We start from the raw sequence: 25,963 nt of genomic DNA, 5'->3' as shown, positions 1-25,963 counted from the left end.
GAGCCTTCCCCAGCCCAGCCTCCCACAACCAGAGGCATAAATAACCCCATATTTCATAAATAGCCACGGACAAGGGGCTGTAAGGCAGCGAAAATATATGTGTGCCCCTATGTCTTACAAATATTTCCTAAAAATGACTGTTTACTTGGTGCGGGTGGAACGGCGGGGGGAGGCACGTGCACTCATCGCACCCCCAAAGTTCTCTCTGCCCCTCCGGGCCAGCCCGGCACCGGAGTCGGCAAATGGGTCGGGTTCCGTGGGCAAGCTTTGACTCCTCCTGACACGAGCCTATGACACTTTATAAAAAGAACTAATCCAGAACAATCTCTAGGTAATTAACACCTAGATAAACAAACATAAATTTCTATATTGCATTTATTTGGACTACCACTCAAATATGCGCGAACCATGCTTTTTTAATTAAAAGATAAATCCATGTGACACTTAGCTTCAAACTTAATTATTCAGCATAGTATAATAAAAAATAGAGCCCATTAAATGTGTCTTGCACTGTATTTCTGTATTAACAGCAAAACAGTTCGGCCTGGGATCATTTAAATTTCCCCCCTCCTCTTTGCCCGTGATTTCCCCGTCACATAAGTTCCCCGCCCCCCCAACCTCCCCCCCCCACGCCCCGGCTCGCTCCTGTCTCTCAACAGGTGAGAAGATTAAAACTCTTCAGGTGCCCAGCTGGGCGGCACCCTTAATCCCACATTTGCGGTGAGTTCTTTCCTCCCCCGTGGAGACGTGCCTCCCGCGCACGGGAGCGTGCCCAGCCCTCCCCTCTCAGGAGGCTGCGCACCGATTTCCGCGGGGTGGCGCTTACCTTGCACCAGGTGAGGGTTCCACCGTCTACTGCTGCAGTACCGACGTTAAGCAGAGGGGGGCGCCGGCGAGCCCCCAGCCGCAGGAGCCCGCTGGCTCAGCGTCTTGGAACACGACCAGCACCTGAGCACCAGGACTCAGCGGCTCAGCAGCGCCAGCGGCCAGGAAGCGACATCCTCGCGGTGCTGTCCCCTCGCCCCCTCGGCAGGAGGAGCGGGTTGCTTCAGTCTCTTGCCCAGAATGCGTGGAGTGGGAAGCACCCGCCAGGGGCCCTGCGCAGAGCCTGGGTACCTGTCAGCCCTACTGCGCAGGCGCCGTGGTGCGGAGGGTCCGAACCCCAGGCTCCGAGCCCTTGGGCCGCAGGCCTCGGGCTCCCCGGGCCTGGGCTGTAGCCTGGCTTGGCCAGGACCGGTGCCCGGGGAGGAAGCTGCTGAGACGTAGGTGGTGGNGCCGTGAGTTCTTTCCTCCCCCGTGGAGACGTGCCTCCCGCGCACGGGAGCGTGCCCAGCCCTCCCCTCTCGGGACGCTGCGCACCGATTTCCGCGGGGTGGCGCTTACCTTGCACCAGGTGAGGGTTCCACCGTCTACTGCTGCAGTACCGACGTTAAGCAGAGGGGGGCGCCGGCGAGCCCCCAACCGCAGGAGCCCGCTGGCTCAGCGTCTTGGAACACGACCAGCACCTGAGCACCAGGACTCAGCGGCTCAGCAGCGCCAGCCACCAGGAAGCGACATCCCCGCGGTGCTGTCCCCTCGCCCCCTCGGCAGGAGAAGCGGGTTCCTTCAGTCTCTTGCCCAGAATGCGTGGAGTGGGAAGCACTGCCAGGGGCCCTGCGCAGAGCCTGGGTACCTGTCAGCCCTACTGCGCAGGCGCCGTGGTGTGGAGGGTCCGAACCCCAGGCTCCGAGCCCTTGGGCCGCAGGCCTCGGGTTCCCCGGGCCTCGGCTGTAGCCTGGCTTGGCCAGGACCGGTGCCCGGTCAGGAAGCTGCTGAGACGTAGGTGGTGGCCGGCTCAGGTTCTCCACCGCCGCCCTGGTGAGCCAGCAGGGTGGACACGCCCGTTCACAGATGTGCTACCCGGAGCCACGCAAAGTCCGGGATGGGGCTCCCTCTGGTTCTCGGGGCTGTGGCCCCTAGGCGATGGGAATGCCTGAGGGGTCTCAGCAGCCGCGGGTCTGGCCCAGCCGCTCAGGCTGACCTCCGAGCAGAGCAGGAAGGCCGAGTGTCCACAGAGGGCCTGAGGCACCTCAGTGCCCCAGTGGGTCCCTGGCCATTTGCACTCCAACCACAGTCCTCCCAGCCTGGGGCCCGGCTGCCCTCTGCCCGGCCCTCACACGGAACCCCCCGACCTCGGAGTGGGGCTCGTGTGGGCCACACTCTCTCCGGATCAAAGACACGGGAGCAGAATTCAGGGACCAGGATTGTCCACCAGGACCACAGGACTGGGAGACCTCAGAGCCTGGCAGGGCCTTCGCTCCTGTGTCTCCTCCACCTGGCCCTGCCTCCCTCCTGTCTCAGCCCTCGTCACCTCGTAGGGACTCCCCATCACCTGGGGAACCCACGCTATCTTGGAATCTCCTCTGACAGATATTTAAGATTCGTTTTCGAAGATCAGATTGAAGGCAGTTTCCTCTGAGACAGTGGTCTGTGGGCCTCCCGCCCCTGGTCCGGTGCCTGACACATAGTAGGTCCTCTGTGCCTGACACATAGTAGGTCCCCTTCAACAAGCAGGTGAGATAACCTCTGACCCGAGACCAGTTACTTCCCGCAGCCCCCACCCCAACACCCCAAGAATGGCACGGAAATCGTCAACATTCCGCTTTTCATGGAAAACAAAGAGTTGGAGACCTTGGTCCAGGATCCGCTTGTCTCTGGGGAACCCCAATGTCAGGGCACCAGGCAGTCTCCCCGACACCGGGCTTTTTAGAGGGCGGTGTCCTGGGGGGAGGCCACTCTCCGATTGACCTTAACTGTGACGAAGCCTCGCCTTTGCCAAGCGCTGTACAAAACCTCCTGTTTCCTTGTATTTAATCCCGTCATTTCACCGATGGGACCAGTGAACAGAGCAGTGAAGCCATGTCCGGTCGCACTGACAGTGGGCAGCTTCCGCAGGCCCTGCCTTGCGGCCGGCCCACCTTGGTTTCACACTCCTCCCGGCGCGCCGACGGGGCCACCGTTTACGGCCGTGTCAGAGCCCGAGTGTCCGGTGGAAGTGTGTGCTGGGGCTTCTTCCCAAGACCCCCTTCCAGTTCTATTCGGATGTTACAATAGCTTTCTGGGAGGTCACACCACGAAACACACCACGAAATTCACCCTTGTAGTGTGGACTTTGGTGGTTTTTAGGATTTGGGGACTTGGACCACAGAATTACTGCCTAATTTTAGGCTCTTTCCACCTTTGAGAAAGAGGATGGTCCACATGGCTCCACTGCCCGCCCTCCCCACCCCACCTGGCCCTGAGCAGCTGCCCCCATCTTCGTGGGTTGGTGTGTTCGGGACCTGCTGCCCACGTGCCACCACCCACCAGCTGCTCCTTGGTCACTGGCTTCCGTCACCCGATGCTGTCTTCCCGAGGCTGGTGCAGGCAACATCGGGTGCCAGAGCCTCGTTCCTTTTCACGGCTGAGTAGTGGTCCATTCTACAGATAAGCTCGTTTTCCCATCTATTCATCACAGTTTTATAAAACACAGGTGAGCCAACACGTAAAAACCGGGAACCGCCCATGAACCCAGGCGTCCAGTGTCCCTTGAGGACTCAGAAGCCCCCTGGGCCAAGTCTCCTGTGCTGCTGTGGGTGGTTGTTAGGTTCCAGAGACCCCGAGACCCCCAGGCCTGCTCTCTGCCCTCCCCTGCCCCTGGACGCACCTGGGTTTGGGGACAGCACGTCCATGGCATTGTGACCCCTCAGTCAACCCCTTTCCCTGTCAGGGTCGCTCCCTGGCCCTGCATGAGAAGCCTGGTGACTCACCTGTGCTGTTGGCGACAGCAGCTAGGCTTCGGAGGGTCTCACTGCCGCCTGCTCCTCTGGCGACCCCCACAGTCTGAGAGAAACGCCGTGACGTGCAAGTTCCTGTACCCAGGGCACCCGCACACTGTGGGCCCTCCTAGTCCAAGGCTGCTGCACAAATCCGCTGGGATCCGACACCAAACCCAGAACCACAAAACCGAATGGAGATGCAGTTCTGCCCCCCCAGCCCAGGTGTGGGGCGCACACTCCCAGCCTCGGGGAACAGTGTCTGGGCTCCACCCCGCCAGGCGCAGACACCGCCCCTTGGTGGCCTTTGTTCTCCGTCTTCACTTCCAGAGGGAGAACCCAGAGTAATGTCAGATGAAATGGAAGTAGAAGACTTCCTTGCATTTAAAGATTTTAAAAGAGAAAAAAAAAATTTCTGCTGGTGAAGGGGAATAACAGATCCCAGTGCTGTGTCTCCTATAATTATTGTGACATAAAAATGCCATAGGTTTCCCCTTACTGAAGCCGATGTCTGCGAGCCTTCCCAGACGAATAGTTCACACGTGCGTGGGGGTGTGCACACACACACAGGCACGCTCATGCATGCATGCATGCACGCACGCTGTTTGCACGCACACAAAGGGTCATTCGGCCTCAGCCCCGCTGTGGGGACCGTCGCCCAGAGCACCGCGGGGCTTCTTTCTCCACGCAGGGCCAGACCCCGTTGACCGACGGGAACAACGTGATCTCCATGTCCTCAGACAGGTAAGTGAAAGGAAAAGATGTCCGTTTTTTCCAGAGGTAGAGGTTTTATTGCATAAAACACTGGATGGAACGGGACTACTTCAAAGACATTTTATTCTAACAGCAGAAAGAAAACAGTCATTGCTGAAAAAACAACTTTTAATACTTTCTATACCAGAATAAAGTTCTGTCAACTGATGTCTTATAATAATAAATAATGACCCAGAATAAACTTTAAATACAAAGTTGTCTACTTGTTACAAGCATAGCAACGAAACCCTCTACTCTACTGACCTCAGACCTCCTCCGCGGCGGGCTCTGCTCCGTGGAGGGAGGCGGACGGTACTGACCAGCATCACAGACCACAGCAGTTACGGGGGGACTGGACATGTTCAGCTATGAGAACCCGGCGACATCCGGAGCTGGCCCTGTGTCGCGGGGGCGATCGCTCGGCGTCAGAGGGGACGGGGGCGGCAGCACGGGACACAATGGAACCAACACACACGGCACAAGAGGGGCTGCCCGGCGGGTGGGCAGCGTTATTGCCTGGCGCATCTGGCGATGCTCAGAAGACACGAGAGAATACTGAGAACTCCCAAAGTGCTAGAAATGGAATGTGGCTCTTGTTTTGTGTTTTTTTCCTCTTTTTTTTTCTTTTTCCTTTTTTTATCTCGTTTTTTTTTTAATATATAGATATTTTTTTTCTTTGCTAAGATACCAAAGGCGGGGCAAACACACAGAAAGCAAGCGACCGGCACAGCCACCAAACACAGCAGTGCAGTGAGACTCCTACAGCGTTTACTACAGTCGGAGAGTTGTCAGTCACATCGCTGTCCCTTCTCGAGGACCGCAGAAACAGTTGCATTAAGTGAATCAACTCGATTTAAGTAAGGCAGTGAGAACTAGTCTAGAAAAAACAAGAAAGCAGCTTGCCGAACGCCCGACGGGCCGCGGGGCCCAGCGGCCTCATGCGCGGGGAGCCCGGGCTGGCAACGCCGGCCCCGCGGCCTCTGCAAACCGCACTCCTTCTAAGCCCGAGGCTCCGTCCCCGACTCGGGAGAGCGAAGCCTTGTATTTACATGGATTGCAGTTTAGAGTTTTTGTAAACTGCGGGAGGCAGAGCTGAAGTTTTTAAGGCCCTGGGGTTTTATCCTGTGCTCCCAGCCTGCAAGGAAATGTGGACTTTTTTTTTTTTTAAGTCTGAATGATCTCGTTGTAGAAGTTACAACTTCCCGGTTTCTCTAACATCCCAGACAACAGCACCAGTTCGGGTCACTCAAAGGAAGACCATTAGGAGGCTGGATCTTTCCTCCTTTCTAGTGGATTCGAGAATAAACCCTTAACCAGTGTTCTTAAACTGTTTTTTTAGTGAGTTAAGTGTCCCACGATTGGCCCTCAACATCTCCCTCTGGGTGGTGAAGAACCCAATCAATTTGGATTATCCAATCAGTAGAAAATCTAAAATCTACAAAAATAGAGAACACATTTGTTTTACAAAAACAGACATTTGAACTCAAACAGTTTTCTCCACTAGCGACGGAGAGCAGGAGACTTCGATTCCTGTGTTAACGCTCCTCCGCCAGAGCTCGCCAGAGACGAGGGCCCGGTCCGTGCCTGCAACACTGATTAAAACGAAGGCTCGGGACAAGCCACGAGGCCTGGGGCAGCCCTCATTCAAGTCAGAGTTCACAGAGCATGACAAAGAACCGTCTTCCTACCGTCTCCACTTCTGCCCAGCACCTTCTATGGATAGGGCCGGCTAGTGTTTCTAAACGACATTTTTTTAATGTTCCCCTAAATTGTTTGAGTAGCCACCTTCTTTTTGTATCCAAAAATTAAAAAAAAAAAAAAGAACGAGACGAGCCAGGGAGAGAAAAAAGCACTTCCTCAATACCGCAATTTGAGCTAAAAAAGGAATTACTCATCCAACCGGCGACGGGCATGATCTGCAGACGGTTCCCCGACCGGCCGCGGGCTGCGTGGTTAACTGCACACGCGGAGGCCGGCTCGGGTTTCCGAGAGCGGCCACCACGCCCGCCTATTGATTTTCGGGCTGAGGCCGCCCCAGCCTGGCTGGCACCGGGCTGCCCTGCTGTGCGCCTCATTAGGGCGCCAGGTGGGTGACAGCGGCGGGCGGCGGATGCTCGAGGTGTTTGGACGGGGACACACAGCACCTCCATCCTCAAGGCAACACTAAGCGTTCAGGTGGCACTGTCTCCAGCTAAGAGCTCGGTTTTTGGACAAAGACCCCGTGGCAGGGGCACAGGGGCTCCTCAGCAGCCACCCCCCACCCCACCTGCCTTGTTTGGAAGTTCTTGTTGCCAGGTAACAGTTTAGCAGCCATTTTCAAGGGCCGGGGACCTTTTTTTTTTTAATATATATATAGATATCTCTTTAAATTTCTTAAATGTCCTATATACTAGTGGGGGGGGTGGTGCATGTGACCCCCCCAATGCAGTTAGCACACTCTTTTACCAGACATAACCCTAGACCTGTGCAAGGTGACAGCCCCGTCCAGGCGGGGGGTGGGGGGCTCAGTTGCACTCCTCCTGGGCCTGGCCGCCCTCCTCCGGGAGCTCCGAGCCCCCCGCCTTGACAGCCGACAGCTCCTCGAAGCTCCCGGCTGCCTCCGCGTCGACCCTGGAGCGTTTGAAGCGGCGGTCGGGGTACTGGCTGTTGTCAAAGGGCATTCGGTGCACGCAGAGCACATGGGTCTTCAGGTTCCCCTTCTGGGAGGCACTGTAGGGGCAGTAACGGCACTGGAACGGCCGGGGACCTGCGGGCAGAGAGAGCTCGGTCAGGCCTGTGGCCCTGCCCCTGCGGCCCCGCCCCCCCGCCCGTCCCCCAGGGCCGCGGTCCCTGCCTTGGGTGGCAGTGACTTCGCAGCAACCAGACAGCAAAGGAGGGCACCGCAGCCAGTGCCTCTATTGGGGCAAAGAGGTTGCTGAGGTCCCAGGTAACCACATCTTGGCCGGGGACGTCATGGGCCCGTCTGTCCTAGCCAGAGGTTTTAGCTCGGCTGCCAGGTGACCGACAGGAAAGGTCCCGACCCCTGAACCTTTTCTAATGGAAACTTAGACAGTATATAGTGCGGACTTCGCGGGTGAGCAGGCAAATTGAGATACAAGGTGCGTCCTTATATTGATCTGACGAGAGAGGAAACGCATTTCCAACCTTTCATGGCAGAAATGCGGTCATTTACTATGGACACTGAAATCGGAATCTCATTTTTTTTCTCCGCCCCTTTCAAAATGTAAAAACTACTCTTCGTTCCCAGGCCGTACAAACACAGCCCACGGGCAGATGGGACGCCCGGACTGCACTTGGTGGCCCCAGCTGTGCAGGAAGAAGCCGGCAAGCCCTCCATCTGGGACCCTCAGTCCATGTCAGCGGAGGCAGTCCCCGTGCCATCTGCTGGTGCACGCAACTGACGAGCCAGCTGAACGTGGCAAGGGGCAGACAGGGACGGCGCCCTGGCCTTGGGCACAGCTGGAGTGCCCGGCTGGAGGCATCTGTGAGGCCCCGGGTTTCACCAGGGCCACCATCCACCTGAAGAAGTTGGATCGTGAAGGGTGGCCCTTGTCATCAGAGGTTTCTAGAAAGGCTCGGAATCTGAGCCAAGGCGGATGGATCCCTGTGTCTGAGCCCCCGAGCTGTCTGCACCACAGGGCTCAGCAGACGCATCCCCCACCCCGCCATTGTCTAAGGGGACCCCAGACAGTCAGCTGGGGAAGCCAGGGTGGGACCCTTGGTGCCAGACAGGACCTGGGGACCTGTCACTCCTGGCAGCTCCCGAGTACAGTCCCCCCAGCACCCATGAACGTCAGGCCCAGGCCCGGATCTCATCTGCTCCGCAAAACAAACAAGGAGATCACCGGCCCGGCCATCTGCCCCCAAAAACGCTCAGGCAGCAGACGAGCCCTCCTTCCACAGCCTTGCTCCTGGGCGATCTGAGGCCACGCAAACCCCCTTCCCCGCCGAGCGGCAGGCACGCAGGGCTGGCCGAAGCTCCTCTGTCATGGGTGTCAGGAGTGGCTCCATCCCCCGTCCCTCCAGGACCACTGGTCTCCAGGACCCTCAGCCTGTCCAGCAAAACCCAAGAGGAGCCCCCTTGCTACTGGGCGCACACCGCCTGCAGCAGGAGGGGCCCTGCCGGGGACTGTCGTGAGAGGCAGGCCCATCGGCACCCTTCCCCTCCGGCCTTCCTGCTCCCTGGCCCCTTCCTGGGGGGTCGGCCACCTCCCCACAGGGGACAGGGAAGGCCTAGGGTGGAGGGGCACCGAGACTCACATTTCAAAAGTGCATTGAGGGTTTTCATAAGGAAGGTAAACATCCCTATTCTCTGTCATGTGGGACTAGGGGAGAGTCGGGTGGCAGTGTGGCAATAGAGAGGGAAGCCATTTCTGTGTGACTTCTGTGCAACACCCTCGGGAAGCTGCCCTCTGCGTGCTGTGTCCCCACAGGATCCCCGGAGGCTGTGTCTGTCTCGGCAAACCAAATGGCGAACCTCAAAGATCGCCTTCACCCCCAAATAAAAACCTTTCTGAATCTACCCAAGTGGCACAAAAACCTTCAGTACAGTCTTCCCACGGACTGATTTTAAATGCGAGCTGAGACTCCGGCCTGCCGTTCTGTCAGTTTCCTGGGGAAGCGGACGACGCCTGTGACTCTGGCACATTCGGGGAGTTCCGCAGTCCGGGCCCCAGTGTGGGGCGAGTTTCCGTCTCCACCTGGTTAGCCACCCGTGCACCAGTATGCGGTGCGTGCGGAGGGCGGCCCCATGGCGCTGGGGGCCCTTGGGCCCGCCTTCCACAGTCCTCCCTGCTCGCTTTGTGCCTCTGTCCCCACACTGGAGCCCCGTGGCCACTTTGTCATGGCCAGCAGCTGGTCCGTGGCGAAGACAAGGAGGTTGAGGCACTGCAAATCCGAGCAGTTTGGCTTTGAACCCCATTCCCAGAGGCTGCAGAGCGCCCCGGCCTTGAACCCGCCCCAGTGCTTCTGAGAACCACAGTTACAAAGTGTTCCCTTTGACACATACACACACATGCATGTGCACCCGCAGGCACACACATTGCAAGCACACACACACGCACACACAGTACAAACATGCCTGAGTGCATGGAAACACACACAACATACAACACAAGCATGTGTGTGATGTATACACGAACACAAGCACATGCAGGTGTACACACGTGTACGCACACACCCTCCTGAGTGGTGTTTTGAAAGGCTGCCAGGGCCCCAGTGCGGGAGGACATCCATTGGGGGCACAGGGGACCCCCGATGAAAGAGAGTGAGGCGCCCTGAGGGGTCTGGAGGAGCCGGTCTGCACACAAGCCAGTTGCTCCGCACAGCAGGGGGCCCGGGCCAGGCCCACAGGGCCCTGGGGGGCTCGGACCGCCTTCTGTGGAGAAGGGAGGTAGGCAGGCCGCCCACCTGCCCAGCGTGCCTGGTCCCCATGAGCAGCCAGGGCCCCGCGCCCGACCCCGCGGCCAGGTGCCCCGCACCCCCCGCCCTCACTCTGAGGCCATCAACACTTCTGCTTGTGGCCACGTGAAAAGTAAGTACATCATACGTTAATTTGTATTGTCACTGCGCTGTACCACCGTGGTAAAGAGCACATCTATTTTTAATCCGCGATGAATAATATATAAATATGTATACAGTGAGCGGGGTCAAGAGGAGCGAGGAGAAAGCCAGCCGTACGCCGTCTCCTAACGGAGTCGGGGGAACGAGAAATTTTTCTTACTTGCTGTGATGGAAGTATCCGCTCTCCCCGCCGTTACCGGAGGGAGAGAGGGAGCTGCCTGCCCTTGGGGGGCCATCCATTAATTACAGCTGCCCGTGCGTGGGTGCTGGCCCGCAGGGCTCCAGGGCTCCCCAAACTGCTGGCCTCGAGGAGAGGGGACCGACCCTGGGGGTCGGTGGTTCCATCCTGGGGCACTGAGAAAACGTTCTGGCCCCACCCCTGGGGCAGGTTCGCAGGGACCATGGTGGCTCTCCTCACACCGGGCCGGGGCAGCATGGTGGGCGGGGCTCCCGCTTCACAGACTGGAGAACCAGCCCCTAGGGGTGAAGCAGGGTCCACCAGCAGGGGCCCCAGCTACCTGGGGCGGGTCAGGAGGTTACCCTGGGGCACGGGCTCCTCTGTCTACAAGGGGATGTCTGGAGGGGGTTCGTGTGNGGAGTCGGGGGAACGAGAAATTTTTCTTACTTGCTGTGATGGAAGTATCCGCTCTCCCTGCCGTTACCGGAGGGAGAGAGGGAGCTGCCTGCCCTTGGGGGGCCATCCATTAATTACAGCTGCCCGTGCGTGGGTGCTGGCCCGCAGGGCTCCAGGGCTCCCCAAACTGCTGGCCTCGAGGAGAGGGGACCGACCCTGGGGGTCGGTGGTTCCGTCCTGGGGCACTGAGAAAACGTTCTGGCCCCACCCCTGGGGCAGGTTCACAGGGACCATGGTGGCTCTCCTCACACCGGGCCGGGGCAGCATGGTGGGCGGGGCTCCCGCTTCACAGACCGGAGAACCAGCCCCTAGGGGTGAAGCAGGGTCCACCAGCAGGGGCCCCAGCTACCTGGGGTGGGTCAGGAGGTCACCCTGGGGCACGGGCTCCTCTGTCTACAAGGGGACGTCTGGAGGGGGTTCGTGTGTGTGTGTGTGTGTGTGTGTGTGTGTGTGTGCATGTGAGTGAGATTGTACACCAGTACCATAGCTCGATGCATACCGGCACCACTGTGGCCTCCAGGTGCCCACCAGAGTTGGACACCCAGAGTGTGGCCAGCAGCACATCAGCCACAGGGCTGGGGGCACCCCGTCCAAGCTCCCATCCCCCACTAGAGAGACCCAGCCCGCCCCCCTCTCAGCACACACGCTGCCTGACACACACGCTGGATGGCGGCCGCCCGACCAAGTCTGCCGTCGGGGGTCACGACCTCCCGCAGACACCCTGTGAGGAGGAAGCAGCCCGGGGTCTCACAGGGAGGACGCCCGGCCACCTCAAGCCAGGCTCCAGCTGCCAGGGGGACAGGTGGCCCCAAGGCGGAGCCTGGACAGCCCCTGGGAAAGGAAGAATGTTCTGGAGAGAGACGCACCACGGAGCAGCCAGCCTCGGCTTTGGGTGGGGACAGAGACGCAGCAGCCCCAGGACGTGGGAGCAAGCTCGGCCTGGAGCCCAGAGGCCACCCCAGACCCAGGAGTCGTGGCTTGGGGCCCACACAAAGGAATGGCTCCAGAGGGGGACCGTGTGAGTCCATGGGGGACAGTGGGGTCACTGCCCCTGGCAGACATGGGGGCACGGGCCACCTCTCAGACCAGCACTCGGGGGCTCCTAGTGTTGGCTGAAATGCACAGAGAGGGACAGCCGGTGGGTGACGGAAGAGGAACGTGGCCACCAGGACCTCCAGACCAACCTGGGCAGTGCAGACACCGGCAGGCCTGAGCAGGTGAAGGTCCAGGCGGCAGAGCAGGTGCCCCGTCCTGGGGAGGCCTCTCGGCCCACGGAACCTGAGGCCGAGCTGTGCAGACATGGCCCCTCCCTGCAGAACACCCTGCATAGCACAGGGGCAGGGAGGGTCTCTGAGCTGCCCCAAAGGGTCTCCTGCGGCCACAAAGAGACCCCGCAAGGGCATGCACCTGGCTCCGAGACCCAGGAAGGGCTGCTCCCACAAGTCAGCAGTCCCCCTGCATGCCTGGCCAGAGCCCTGTGCATGTCCCCAAAACCAAGGACACCTGCAAAGCACAGGCTGGTCAGTGAGAAGAGGGCCCCACCTGTAGGGCCAGCTTGTCCTGTTAGGGACTGCCCCCCAGGTGAGCCCCTTGCAAACCCAGGGGTTGGTCAGGCCTGCGGGGTGGGGTCTGGCCCCCTGCCACCTGCCCATACCCTCTGAGGGGCTGCACACCGGGGGAGCCCTGCCCAGAACCCACAGGCCGGGTGGGGACGATGAGGCCCAAGGACAGACATGGCGACCACAGGTTGCACGGGCAGAAGGCCGCTCCCTGAGCTCCAGGCCCTCTCTCTGCGTTTCTTACAGAGTTTCCTGAATTCCAAATAAGCCAAAGGGCTCCACTCAGATTCCTAATTCACGTTTGTGGTTTGCAAAAACATAAGTTCATCCATCTAATTGAAGATGTTAAAACCCTTCAGAATATTCTTTATATAAATAAGTTTGGGTTTTAAACTTCCTGTGCTTTGCATTGTCATCTAAAACACTATAAACTGCTCCACTACGACCACGAAGCAGACCTTCGATCCACACGGGGACGGGCTGGAGTTGTCATCTGCGCTGGTGTTCCCTCCAGGATGAGGCCGTAGAACAGGCGGCGGCCGAGAGCCCCTGGCCCGGGCTGCAGGGCGCCTGGACGGCAGCCGGGGTTTCTACGACCTCTCTCCAACCCAGGGACCGGGCTCCTCAAAGGAGCCTCTGACCCCGGGGCGGGAGCAGGGCCGCGCCCGGTGGTCCGGACCGTGAGCAGCTGCTGGAAAACCACACAGGGTGGGCGCCGGGGTGGGGGTTCAAAGCAGCACAGAGTCTGTGGAGATGCCCTGGAGCCAGAGCCAGACCCATTTCAGCGACCAAGAGAATGGCATCGTGTTGAACTACAACCCAATGTATAAAATAAACATCCCAGTCAGCTGACGCAGCTGACTTACCCTGTGGCTCTGCACTTAGTAGGGCCACATAAAGAAGGGGAAGCAGCTCCCATGAACAGCTGCTTAGGAAGGGCTGGGGCCCCTATCTGGCAGTGGGACAGGGGAGCCCAGGTTCTCACCTGCCCTGAGGCCTGGGGACACCCTGCGGTGGGCAGCCCGGCCTGGAACCCAGATCCAGTCTTTGAGGGCACATCCCCACCTTGCGTCTATTCCCTGAGCTCCGCGCCCTTCCTCTGGGCAAGCCACGCCCCCTTAGCCAGTGACTGCAGAGCCCTCCCCGCCTGCTGCCCGGACCTGCACTGGACTGCACTGGCTGCACCCCCTCCCCGGCCCCCGTCCAGCCGCACCTCTGCCCACGGGACCCATGCCCTGTGCCACCGCAGGCCCCTCGGGAGCATGTCCCCACTGCGGCCCCACTACGTGCCTGTCCATGTGGAGCACAGGGCTGCCGGAGGCTTTGCATTGTCCTCTGAGGCTCGTGAGGGAGCTCAACCTCCTGAGCAGGGCTCCCCGGAGCCCCGTCCTGGAGTCCCCACCCAGGCCCCCTCTGCTGTGGCGTGGCCCAGGTGGCCTGAGTGGCTCCACGGTGCAGCACGCTGCAGACCCTCCTACTCGCCTAGGCTGGGGGTCCACGCACGGTGTTGTTTCTGCCCCACGCAATGCTAAAACTAGTAAGGCATCGCCGATGTTTCCACACAAATTCCACGTACAAACTGCTTATCTTGAAAAATGGGAGGCTGGCAACATGTTCCCAGAGGTGGCCACCTAGGGCTGGGTCCTGGTTGCCCCTGACCTGGCTGCCCGTTGGCCGGCTTCCCACCCCTTGCCCCTGCATCACCTGCCCCTCCGTCTCTGCTGCGTCCCAGCTCCCTGTTTGCCACTGTGTCTCTTACCTTGAACGCACTGGCCCTTAACTGCCGTTGCCTCCTCACTGTAAATTTAAATGGAGGGAGGGAGCTGGCGTTGCTGTGCAAGGGGAGCCCCCTGCAGCCCCCAGACCCCCAGGCCATGCTTCCCACCCATCACAGAAACATCAGTGCCTTCCAGGGGGGCTCGTGTGCTTTGGGGGTCTCCTCGGGGCCACAGAACATACTGCCAGAAATGCGTGGTGGGACGTACAGGCCAGGTCCCCTCACTCTCTGTGCTGCTGTGTGGTGTTCATGTGAGTTCAGGAGGGACAGAGGTGCACCCGCCTCTGCCCCCACCGGGGACTCGGCCACCAGCAGTGGCAGCCCCGGCGAGTGTCCAGGGGTAGGGCACATGGGACCTGCATGTGAGTGGCTACTCCTCACCGGCCCGCCACGGCACAACCGCTGGGGAACCACAGGGAATCGCGAAGCGAAGCCGAGACGAAACATCACCTTCTCAACACAAGGCCCCCGATGCCGTCACGGGCTGGAAGTAAGCAAAATGACGGAGGCAGTGAGGACACGCAGCTCTCCGCAGAAAGCCACAAAGGAGACACAGCCCCTCTTCTCCCCTAAGAGGCGCTCTCTGAAATCAAAGGTGTCAGACTCGGCGTCCCCGGCTGGCGAGATCCGAGACGGCCCCGGAATGACAGACCTCACACGGATCTGCAGGGAAGCGTGCGGCTTCACACACTGACATTGACTCCTCCCCAGTCACCCGTGTCCCAGAACACAGGAAATTCCCACTGCCTTGGGACCTGGGTGCAAACACAGCCTGCAGGCCATTCACGGGGCCATTCAGTGGTGACAGCCATTCCCACCTGCCAGGTGTGGTCCCTGAAGTGCCAACAGGGGCCTCTTGACCCCCTCCCAACCAGACGCAGTCCCAAAGGGGGAGCAGTGTGGAGGCAGGCAGGGGTGAGGGGTCAGAGCACAGGGAGGCCTCGGGGACCAGAGAGAGGCACCCGACCAAGTGGAGGCGACTCAGGCCCACCCTTGCCACACCCCCTACACACACCAGGTGCTCCCAGGTCGGTGAGCTGCCCAGTAAGACGACCCCCCGGGTTTCAGCTACTCAGATAAATCCTGAGGACTGGTGTGTGGAGCCTGTGTGCAGGGGGGGGGGGGGCAGGCTGTTCCAGGGAACAAAACACTTGAGAGAAAGGCCCACGCAGGTTCCCAGAAGCAGGGGGCTGCCCCACTGACCCCACCCTGTCTGCCCCCCTTGGCCCCCGCCCGCTGGATCCTGACCGGAGTCCTCGGGAGCGGGAGTCCCCGGCGCCACCGCCGCCAGCCCCAGCAGCTGCGAAGCGCGCTTTCAGCACAAGTCACAAGAAACGACGTGACGGATTTCGCCCCTGGCAGAGTGGCACTCCGTGTCTGGCCCTTCAGGCAAAAACAGTAAAAGCAAAGGGGAGAATTTGAGATTTCCCCCCTTCGACTCCCCACCACAACCTCAGCAAAACCACATGACGCGCCCGCGCGTCTCCCGGGTGTGCGCGCCGCTCCTTTGGCAGGAAGTCAGCATCGCTGTTACATAAATCCCATCCGATGCCAGCGCGGCCATCTGCGCGCAGGCCTGCCTCACCTACGCCTGCCTGCAAAGCCACTCTCCCAGAGACGAGGCAGAGGGGGAAAAATTTGATTAATTTGCAGAATGCTTGTGATTTGCTCATATATTATTATAACCGCTCATCAGCACATGACAAATCCCCGGCCCCGGGTGCAAGCGCCCGTCCGGTTTCAGCAGGTTCTTGCGTCGGCACCTGACAGGCTGCGGGCCTCTAATGACTTTCAGATGCTTACAAACAGTAATTCTAGCTCCAGAATGGAAAAAGAAAAACCCGTAGGAAGAAGGGAAGCCTGAGCTCGTCTCTTTCGTTTCCTTCCTGGGGACGAACACAGTTGAACTCGGAAGGGCGGGGCGGCTGCGGTCCCAGGATGGGCCCTGGGCGCCACGGGGGGAGACAAAGGCCCCTCTCTCCAGGGCAGGTGGGCAGGTGGGCGATGCCAGGAGGCCCGGTGCCCGCCCTCAGCCCCTCGGGCCCTCTCCCCTGTGGCCGGAGTCCCCTCCGTTTGTCCACTCTCGACACCCGGATGCGTTCTCCGCCGACGCAGCGGCCCCATGACGGCACTGGGGTTTCTGGCTTGCCCCCGCCCCTCTGCTTTTAAAACTCTGATTGTGCTCTGAAGCCCTGCCCTGCTCGACTGCCTGTTTCAGATTAGAGGTTTGAGCAGGAAGACAAAGACTGGAGCGCACGCATCGCCCCACACATGCGGACCCACAGAAGGAAAAGCCATAAAACGCCTGCACCATCTGCCCGCAAACAATAACCTGGGTGTGCGGAGGCTCACAAATTACTCAGCGCCCAACCTTCCCACACCGCAACGCAGAGCCCTGAAACCCAGCCGCGCACGCAGCCGACCCCCTCTGATGTCCTTCGGCAAGTGCCCCCGCCCCCGCCCTCGCCCCCACCCCCGAACTGACTGCTAACCGTTGAGGGACGTCTCCCTGAGCCGGTGATTTTTATCGGCAAAATTTTCCTATCACACCTGGCCTGGCGTTTGGCGGGGGGGAGGCTGGCCCCCACCCCGACCTTTGGGACAACTAGCCAGGTGCACAGTGTCCCTCCCCATGTCTGTGGGGGGAGGGGGGGTGGTCATCCAAGCAGACCCCACTCTCAATACAAAAAGACAGTGGCAGGCCCCCTGTCCAGTGACTGGTCAAGCTGGTCGGCCGGCTTTGGGAAGGTGCTCTGGGCTTTGCCGGAGGCCCTCAGGCAACAGGCCTGGGGCTCTCNCCTCTGATGTCCTTCGGCAAGTGCCCCCGCCCCCGCCCTCGCCCCCACCCCCGAACTGACTGCTAACCGTTGAGGGACGTCTCCCTGACCCGGTGATTTTTATCGGCAAAATTTTCCTATCACACCTGGCCTGGCGTTTGGCGGGGGGAGGCTGGCCCCCACCCCGACCTTTGGGACAACTAGCCAGGTGCACAGTGTCCCTCCCCATGTCTGTGGGGGGAGGGGGGTGGTCACCCAAGCAGACCCCACTCTCAATACAAAAAGACAGTGGCAGGCCCCCTGTCCAGTGACTGGTCAAGCTGGTCGGCCAGCTTTGGGAAGGTGCTCTGGGCTTTGCCGGAGGCCCTCAGGCAACAGGCCTGGGGCTCTCCCCCCAGCCTCAGGCCCCTGCTTTCCAGAAGCAGGTTCCCCCCAACTTTCCTGTCTCAGAAGGACAGAAGTCACCTTGCTGACCCCCAGGGACCAGCCGCTCGTGATAATCAGCCACGATCTTGACTCCAAAACTCCATCTGAAATGATTTACTAAAATAGAAGGAAAGTCCAGCCATCCGCTGAAAGAGAAGGATGTGGTTTGGGTTGTAGTGGGCGCCACTCCTATGCGATGCTCTGGGGTCGTTGAGCCTGGAGCCCGGATCCTGCGCTGGGTTCCGCCCAGCGGCCCCGCAGGTCTTCCCGCATCACAGGTGGGGAGAGCAAGGTGCAAAGGGTGGTCTGCGCCCAGGTGAAGCAGGAAGTGGGCAGCTGGGGTTGAAACCCAGCAGGTACAGTCTGGCTCCACCCCCACCCCGCTCAACCATCAGAGCCCCCCAAGATCCTGCTTTCAGGAAGAGCCTAGAGAGGCCCAGGGTGGTGCCAAAGCAGCCGTCAGAGAGTTTCACGGGAGCGTCAATCAACAGCCGACGAAACACGTCCTTGGCAGAGGGGAACATTTCCCTCCCGAGTCCCATGACGGACACACAGCTGCCCAGGGATGGGGGTGGCGGAGAGGGACTCGGCGGGGCCTGGTCACCAGGTTCTCTCTAGCTCAGCTCTCAGGGCCATCCCTCTTGCTCGTGCCTGGCCCACCGGGGCCCAGGCTCCCCTCCCTGGCGCAGGGATGGGGAGGACGCGCCTCCACCGCAGAGCTCAGGCTCATAGCTGTCGGTCCCCAACCCATGCCTGCGCACAGTCCGCGATCCGTAGATCAGCACTGATTTCTGGGACTAAAGGTGTCCCCGCCCCGAGCCCCAACTCCTGGCAGTCTCCCAGACACCCCCAACCGGCTGTCCATCAGGTCCCTGTTTACACGCACAGCTTGGCTGAAATTGGGGGAGTGGGGGATGTGGAGGAAGGCGGGAGTCCCCCTGACATGCCCATAAGCCGATGTTTATTTGATTTCTTAAGAGCCACGCGCCAAGGACCGCCGCGCTGGAGTGGCCACGCCCCGGGGTCTGTCTGCCCATCGTTGCCACCCCAGGCGGCACCAGCAGCGCGCGCGTGCCTCCCAGTCTCTCCACCCGCACCAGAGTCGCGCTCCGTGATTGGCTGAGAGCTTCGGCCAATCACATTCAGTGTTCAGGATCCAGAACAGACACGTGACCCTGGGAAGCCGTTCAGGGAGCCCTGCAGTGTCCGCAGGCCACGGGCCTGCCGCCCACTTCCCACGCCCCTGGCCGCTTTGCTTTGGTGTGGGGGGGGGGGACCTGCTAATTCTTATTTCCCATCCGACATGCCTGTTTGGTGACAGTAACCACACCCACGGGAAAGCGACGGAGTGGCCGACCTGCGCACCCGGTCCCCTGCCCTCCCACAGGGACTCCGGAAACAGGGCCCGGGCGGGGCGCAGACAGGCCGGTCCCCGCGGCAAGCGCCCCTGCGCACGGGGCTCGTCTCATGGTCCCTGGACCGAAGACACGAGTTCGCCTCCGAACTGCCTCCGTGTCGTCCGCTGTACCCAGACCACACGGCGTGGAATCTGCCACCCGACAGGAAGGCAGGGAGCCTGCGAAAGCCCAAACTCACATACACATACACGCCACGCGCAGCAGGTCCGGGGAACGAGCAGGGCCGCAGGCCAGCTCCCGCCGTGGGTTCCCCTCGTCCCCAAAGTCTCCTTTTTCCCTGCCTGTCACAGGGGTTGACGCTCGGAGAGGGGCCAGGGCTCCCTGCGGGGACAGAGACCCCGTGTTCGCACAGGCCGAGGTCCATGAGGGCTCTGTGTGCCAGCCTCCTGCCAGAGCCCGAGTGCGCGCACTTCCAGGGAAGGAACGCGAGGTGGCAGGCGCGGCGGGGGCTGCGTCTCCCGTGGCCACTGGGACAGCAGAGCCGGAGCTGCCACCGGCCTCCCCGGCGCCGCCCACCCCCCACCCGTGCGGCACCCACTTTACTTCGGTGACAAGATCGAGCCCATCAGCGTGGAGCAGGGCTCCCGCAGCCACAGCAGGTACATCGAAGCGGCCAGGGGAGAGCGCCTCGCGCACGCGCCGTGACTGCCTGCGGGGACAGCGTTTCGCTGCACATTTGGTGTCGTGGACCCGGAACAGACGAGCGCGTGCCACAGAATCTACGGGCGCGCCAACAGTTGTCCATATGCGTTCACGCGCCGTGGTAAGAATATTCCATATGATTCAGCGTGTGACGGACACGCACGCCTGAGCGACCCTGGAACTGGCAGGAAGATCACCTTAAGCCCTCAGGACGCTTGTAAGACACAACAGTCCAAACCCAGGTGACATTTAAAACAGTCCCCTGGCACCCAGAACGAAGAGCCCTCACACGCAGGCTCCCCCAAAGCCAGGACTCAAAACACACTGGAAAACAAAATAAATAAGGCCCCCACCCGAGGCCGGGTGACAGAAGGGGGCAACTAAGTACCTGAGCCCTTAACCCAGCGCACAGGTGAGCCCTGGCTCTGCCCACCTGATGGCGCTGGGAGGCGGCTCAGCCTCCCTCCAGTCCCCTTGTTTGTGGGCATCCAAACCTCCAGGTGAATTTGAGACCCAGGCAGGTCGCTTTTCCTGGCAACCATAAACACATTGCTATGTTCTTAAAAAAATAAAGTAAAACATTACCAGCTTCCTATACCCGTAATAAAATCACTCCTCTGCCTCCAGTGCCGTCAGTGAAACGGCAGGTCCCCAGAAAATACAGAGCAGTCAGTGTCTCCAAGAGTCATGCAAATAAAAGTAGAAATAAAAACCCAGAAGTCAGAATAAAACACTACACAGAACCAAGTGAAAGAGCCCTAAATAGTGGCGTGGATTTCAGAGAGCGTGGGTCTGGAAGTCACCCCCCGAAGGTGCCCGAACTCCCTCACCTGAGCTGCCTTTTCGTGGACAGTCGTTTACAAAACCAGTCTCCTCCTTGCCCCGAGAGACCAGCACTGTGCACCTCAAAAGGACACAGGCCCTTGTAGCTGTGCTGACGGGGGGAAAGGGAGTGTGTTCCTGAATTTGCCCTGAAAGACAGTCGGTGATTATTTATAACAAGGAATTTAGGCACCGACTTCCCATTCGTATGGCACGGGCTTTATCAACACACATGTTTCAGTCAACCGTGCCAAATCAGATCAAGTCTGTGCGAAAGGACCAACGTCTCCCCGTCAGACGTGGGTGGCAGAGAGCTCCTTGGACGCCCCGTCCTGGCCCCAGGAGCACAGAGGCCCGTGCGTGGCGACAGCACAGATGCACCCCAGTTCGGATCTGACTGGCTGGATGTGGGAATCTGGCAACCTGCAACGTATTTAATTTTAATTCAATTTGGTTTCACATCCTGTTTTGCAAGTCAGCAAGATGGACTCAGGCTGCCAAAAAGGGGGTGGGCCGAGGGAGGGGACTCAGGCTGGTTTGGGCCCAGCGCCTGGGGGGCCCGGAGCCCATCTCCGGAACCCACCGCCGGCCGGCGCCTGGGCCGCCCACGGCACCGCAGCCGCACTATCTGCCCACTGAAGGGCCTATTTGTCTGCCTTAAGTGAAATCACTCAATTCTCAAAAGTCAGTGGAGGACTTTAGAAGGGGGAGGGCTCAGATAGGCTACTCCAAATAAGTTCCATTAATCAAAAGACACAATGTAATGTAACTAATATTTTACAATTAGGGGAGACAAGACGGGACCCGGAGTCATCTATCTCTCTTACACCACAAGATCATCGATTCATAATCGGGACTGAGAGTCGCAGGGAGATGCATTTACTGGATGGGGCGCGGGGGGAGGGCCGGCCAGAGCCGAGATAATGAACACGACGAGAGCGCGCGGGGCTGAGGGCTGAGGAGAGACGACAGAGGGGCTTGGTGCTGACGGATGACGTGAAGGCGCAAGCAGACACCTGACAGCCCATGGGAGCTGCGCTCCCTCCCCGGCACCAGGGGCCTCAATTACCGGGGTAAGGGACGGAGAGGGGCCGGCGGGGGCCGGCTGGTGCCACGCTGCCACGGGGCCGGGCCCAGGCGAGCTCCAGGTCTTGGGACCGAGCTTTCCATTGTCAGCGCCCTGGACCCACGGGGACAACAGGACACTCACCACAGCATCTGTTTTGTCATAAAACATCCGCATCTTCAAAGGGAGTCACTGCCACCTTCAGGTAGAGAAGAGTTGGCCTTTTCCAGAATGAACAAAACAAACAAACAAACAAACAAAAAACCCTGGGGCTTCCTGGGAGTCAGGGAAGCTCGATGCTGCAGGGTGGGCTGGCGAGAGACGCACGCCCCGGGACGACCTGCACAGAGGTCCAGTGCGGGGCAGTGAGCTGCGGTGGGGGTCGGGGTGCCGGGGCTGAGATGTGGGGCACCGGGGTGATGCTCAGCCCTCCCTGGACATGGGGGTCGGGGGCCCTGCTGCAGAAAGTTCTGTGGTGCTGCCCCATGCCCCGCTGCGCCACAGGCCAGGCCCAGAGTCCCCACGCACGCTCTGCTAGCCCCACGATCTCTCGGTAACAGGCAGATGCCTCACACAAGTGCCCGTGGAGCGTGTCCTCCGAACAAAGACAAACCAATGATCTGAGCAGCAAAGTAACTCGGGAACGCAGCAAAACGGCAGGGCCATGGGGGTGGACGATGGAGGTTCAGGGCTGCCACCACCAGGGCCGCGCCCCAACCCTCAGCTGCGCCCACCCAGGGCCACCCTGTTCAGGTACAGTCCTGTGGGGATAGATCGTGCCAGGAGTGCGGACCCCAGACTGTAGCTGGAGGTCCGGGGAAGCCACACACTTCTTTGTGTTTATTTTTTCCAACTGTAACTCGACAACGGGATGTGTTCGTTGCCTACCGACCACCCTGCACTGCCCCCTCCCCCCCACCCCCCGACTGCCCCCCTTTCCTCTCTGCCTTCACATGCTCTCCACGCTGCTGTAAGGGCTGGTTTGCACAGAGCTGGACCAGGCGAGGGCCCCCGTCTGAGTCCCTGTTAAGCAGTAGGAGCCCATGTGGATATGAGTGTGTGCACACCCGAGACTGAAATCACCCCCTAGTTTAAGGGCCCCCAGTGTCCCCAGCCTCTCTGCCCGTCTGGCACCTCCAGCAGCATGGGGGCGCTGCAGGAAGAGGTGACAAACCCATCATTTCAGACCTGGGGACAGAGGCACTGTGCCGACACTCAGAGCAAGAACCTGTCCCCGGACATCGCCGTTCTTTCCGAGGACCTGCTCAGAACCACCTCCACGTGACCTGACGACGCCAAGGACTGAGTTCTGGGAACACCAGCCGTGCCGAGTCCGATCTGCTGGGCGGGGCAGAGATGCTCTGGCAAATTGGTCCGAGCGGCCCTAGGAGCTGGAATTGAGAGCCCTGGACACAAGCCCTGGAAGCTGCGCGCAGATCACGAGCGGCCCTGAGCGGCGCAAACGGGGCAGCAGTGTCCGCCCTTCGTGGCTCCGGTAGGCCCCGAGCCGGCCAGCGCGGTCCGGCCCCCGTGGCCGTTGCTTGTCCGCCCTGCACCACCGAGTGGTCTGTGGAGCCCACGCCCCACCCCCCCGCTCGAACCACAGGCCCCTTCATGACACGCAGGCCCTTTGGCATGAGCCACATCATCGCGGGCAACCTAACGCAGGAGAGCGGGCCGAGCCCAGCCCGCAGTGGCGGGGACCAGGAAGAAGTCCCGGCCGCGCACCCGGTTCTGACCTCCCGCACGCCGGGGTTCCAACCGCAGCGAACACGGAACCGAGCCTTTCCGGGCGGAAGGAACCTATTCGCAGGGCCTGCCCTGGGTCTGCGAAGCCCAGCTCGTTGTCTAGGGAAGCAGGCTTGGCCTCTGCCGCCCCGGTGCGGTTCCTCTGCGGTCTGACCAGACGCAGGGCCGGGGGACGCTCTGCGAGGACTTCTGAAGTGAGGTCCCTCTAGGGGCAAATACAGACGGGCCACGGCGCAGGTTTGTCTTAATGTGACAAAGTAAACCAACAACAAGAAACACACGGAAACCCGGAGCTGACGCCTGCGTCGTCGCGCGGAAGGAGGCCCGAGCGACGGCGTGGACGGCGCTGCTCCGGTGGCCCCNGCAGGAAGAGGTGACAAACCCATCATTTCAGACCTGGGGACAGAGGCACTGTGCCGACACTCAGAGCAAGAACCTGTCCCCGGACATCGCCGTTCTTTCCGAGGACCTGCTCAGAACCACCTCCACGTGACCTGACGACGCCAAGGACTGAGTTCTGGGAACACCAGCCGTGCCGAGTCCGATCTGCTGGGCGGGGCAGAGGTGCTCTGGCAAATTGGTCCGAGCGGTCCTAGGAGCTGGAATTGAGAGCCCTGGACACAAGCCCTGGAAGCTGCGCGCAGATCACGAGCGGCCCTGGGCGGCGCAGACGGGGCAGCAGTGTCCGCCCTTCGTGGCTCCGGTAGGCCCCGAGCCGGCCAGCGCGGTCCGGCCCCCGTGGCTGTTGCTTGTCCGCCCTGCACCACCGAGTGGTCTGTGGAGCCCACGCCCCACCCCCCCCGCCCGAACCACAAGCCCCTTCATGACACGCAGGCCCTTTGGCACGAGACACATCATCGCGGGCAACCTAACGCAGGAGAGCGGGCCGAGCCCAGCCCGCAGTGGCGGGGACCAGGAAGAAGTCCCGGCCGCGCATCCGGTTCTGACCTCCCCCACGCCGGGGTTCCAACCGCAGCGAACACGGAACCCAGCCTTTCCGGGCGGAAGGAACCTATTCGCAGGGCCTGCCCTGGGTCTGCGAAGCCCAGCTCGTTGTCTAGGGAAGCAGGCTCGGCCTCTGCCGCCCCAGTGCGGTTCCTCTGCGGTCTGACCAGACGCAGGGCCGGGGGACGCTCTGCGAGGACTTCTGAAGTGAGCTCCCTCTAGGGGCAAATACAGACGGGCCACGGCGCAGGTTTGTCTTAATGTGACAAAGTAAACCAACAACAACAAGAAACACACGGAAACCCGGAGCTGACGCCTGCGTCGTCGCGCGGAAGGAGGCCCGAGCGACGGCGTGGACGGCGCTGCTTCGGTGGCCCCGCGGGGACCGCGCGCGCAGGAGGCTTGGTGCGGGCGCGGCGGCCCTGCCGCTGGAGGACTTTCGGGCAGGGTGGTGGTGGGCGCACGCGGTCACCCAGGGGGCCGTCTCGAGTCTCTCCCAGCCCAGCCTGCGAGCTCTCGCGTGGTCTTGGGCCCCGGTGTTACCGAGCCCACGTCCTGGAATACGCGTCCAGAGCCTGGGTCCCTCCCGTCCGTGGACCCTGGTTTCCAAATGCCCGAGCTCAGTGCTGGCCGGCGGTGGGGGCCTCCAGGAAAGAACGGAAAGCTGGCCCGCCGGGCGTCCCCGGCCCGCAGGAGGTGGCCTGGCGCAGTGAACACCCAAGTAGCAGAGGTTTTCCTAAGGACAACAGGTCCAGTGCGCAATCACAAACATGGCCCTAACAGTGGAACACGCCTTGAACGCCAAACAATTTATTGGGGGGGGGGATATTAAGCCTGGAAGGTCTTTCAAATTTCTTATTAGAAGGCAGATGACGTAGAGCTCGCAGCCAAAGCACAAACAGTTGGACCCAAATTCTTTCCCCCTGTGCGTCATCGGACAGGAGGCGGGGTCTGTCGTTCCAGGGGTGGCGCTGAAGTCGCCCGCAGGCCCAGACCCTGACCCGGCTGCGGGCCAACGGCCGCGGCGCTAGCGGCGGTCTTTCGCGCCACCTAGAGGACAGAGGGCGCGTGGCAGCGAGGCACCCGCAGGAAAATTAAATACAGCTGAATAATTGAATGAGCGGGCAAGTTGAATCAGGGGTCACCATCTGCTCGATTCGAATTGTTGGCACACTTCAGCTCCGCCGCGTGCGCGCGGGCCTCGTAAACGGGCCTGCAGTTAGCGCGGCTCGCACTGCCCTAAAATAAAAGAAAATTGGTCCTAAAATAAGCCCGAACTAATTAAACCTATACCATCTTGTCGTCATGGAGACCGGAGGGAAGGTCACCGGTTTCTCATGGCAGGAGGGAGGGTGTGGGTGCCAAACAGAGACAGGTGATCCTTCCAGCGCTGGAGGGGCGGGGGCGGCATCTCAGGGAGGGGCAGCTACGGTGGGGGAGGGGCAGAGGCCGCCCACAGGGCCCCCACCTTGGCATCCGCCCTGCTAAGGGGGTGGTGGGGGCTGGCGTGGAGGAAATGACACCATCTCTGCAGAGGCCAGCAGGGGCGCCCTCGGGAGGGACCGCAGGCGCCCTGCCAATGTTACTTAATGCCATGTCCAGTTGGCACACACCTGGGAGTGGGGGTGGCTTGTAGGCACCTCTCCAGGGAGACAGGTGTCCAATCTGAGCAGGACCTGGCTGCCAGCTTTGTTCCAGAGCTGGCCATTCCCAGGGGTCGGGGTGTGGCTAGCTCTGTGAACCCCACAGTGCTGGGTGCGCCCCACCAGCAGGAACGTGGGTTCAGGAGACAGACCCATTCCTGCCATGGAAATCGTAGTCTCTCTTAACCTTGGACCCACACCTGGGCTCACGGCCTCAGCACACAGTGTGGCTACACCGGGGGCAACTGGGGACAGGCCTCGTGGGAACCCCAAACCTGGAAGCTCCGGGGCTGGGGTTGAGACTGGAGATGAGGTCAGTGAGATTGGGGATTTGAGGAGGCAGGTCCCTGCCCTGCTGGCCCTCCCCCCTCCCCCCCACCTGTGGCACCGCCCCCC

At 60.6% G+C, this 25,963-nt stretch overlaps 1 protein-coding gene across 2 annotated transcripts in view; it reads right to left on the bottom strand.

Moving 5' to 3' along the window:
• Positions 1–6,918: 6,918 nt before the first annotated feature.
• Positions 6,919–25,963, bottom strand: part of ZNF536 (zinc finger protein 536) — a 229,463-nt gene continuing 210,418 nt past the window's right edge. For both annotated transcript variants that reach the window (XM_037066423.1, XM_037066424.1), the window contains one exon: positions 6,919–7,293. In XM_037066423.1, coding sequence (XP_036922318.1) covers positions 7,052–7,293 — 242 coding nt within the window. In that variant the 3' untranslated portion in view covers positions 6,919–7,051. The remainder of the gene's footprint in view (positions 7,294–25,963) is intronic.

This window comes from Sturnira hondurensis, unplaced genomic scaffold (genome assembly GCF_014824575.4).
Source record: "Sturnira hondurensis isolate 20B ecotype Veracruz unplaced genomic scaffold, ASM1482457v3 Scaffold0016617, whole genome shotgun sequence".
Taxonomy (NCBI): domain Eukaryota; kingdom Metazoa; phylum Chordata; class Mammalia; order Chiroptera; family Phyllostomidae; genus Sturnira; species Sturnira hondurensis.
The sequence above is the reverse complement of the archived record's forward strand: the minus strand, read 5'-3'. Positions and strand labels throughout refer to the sequence as shown.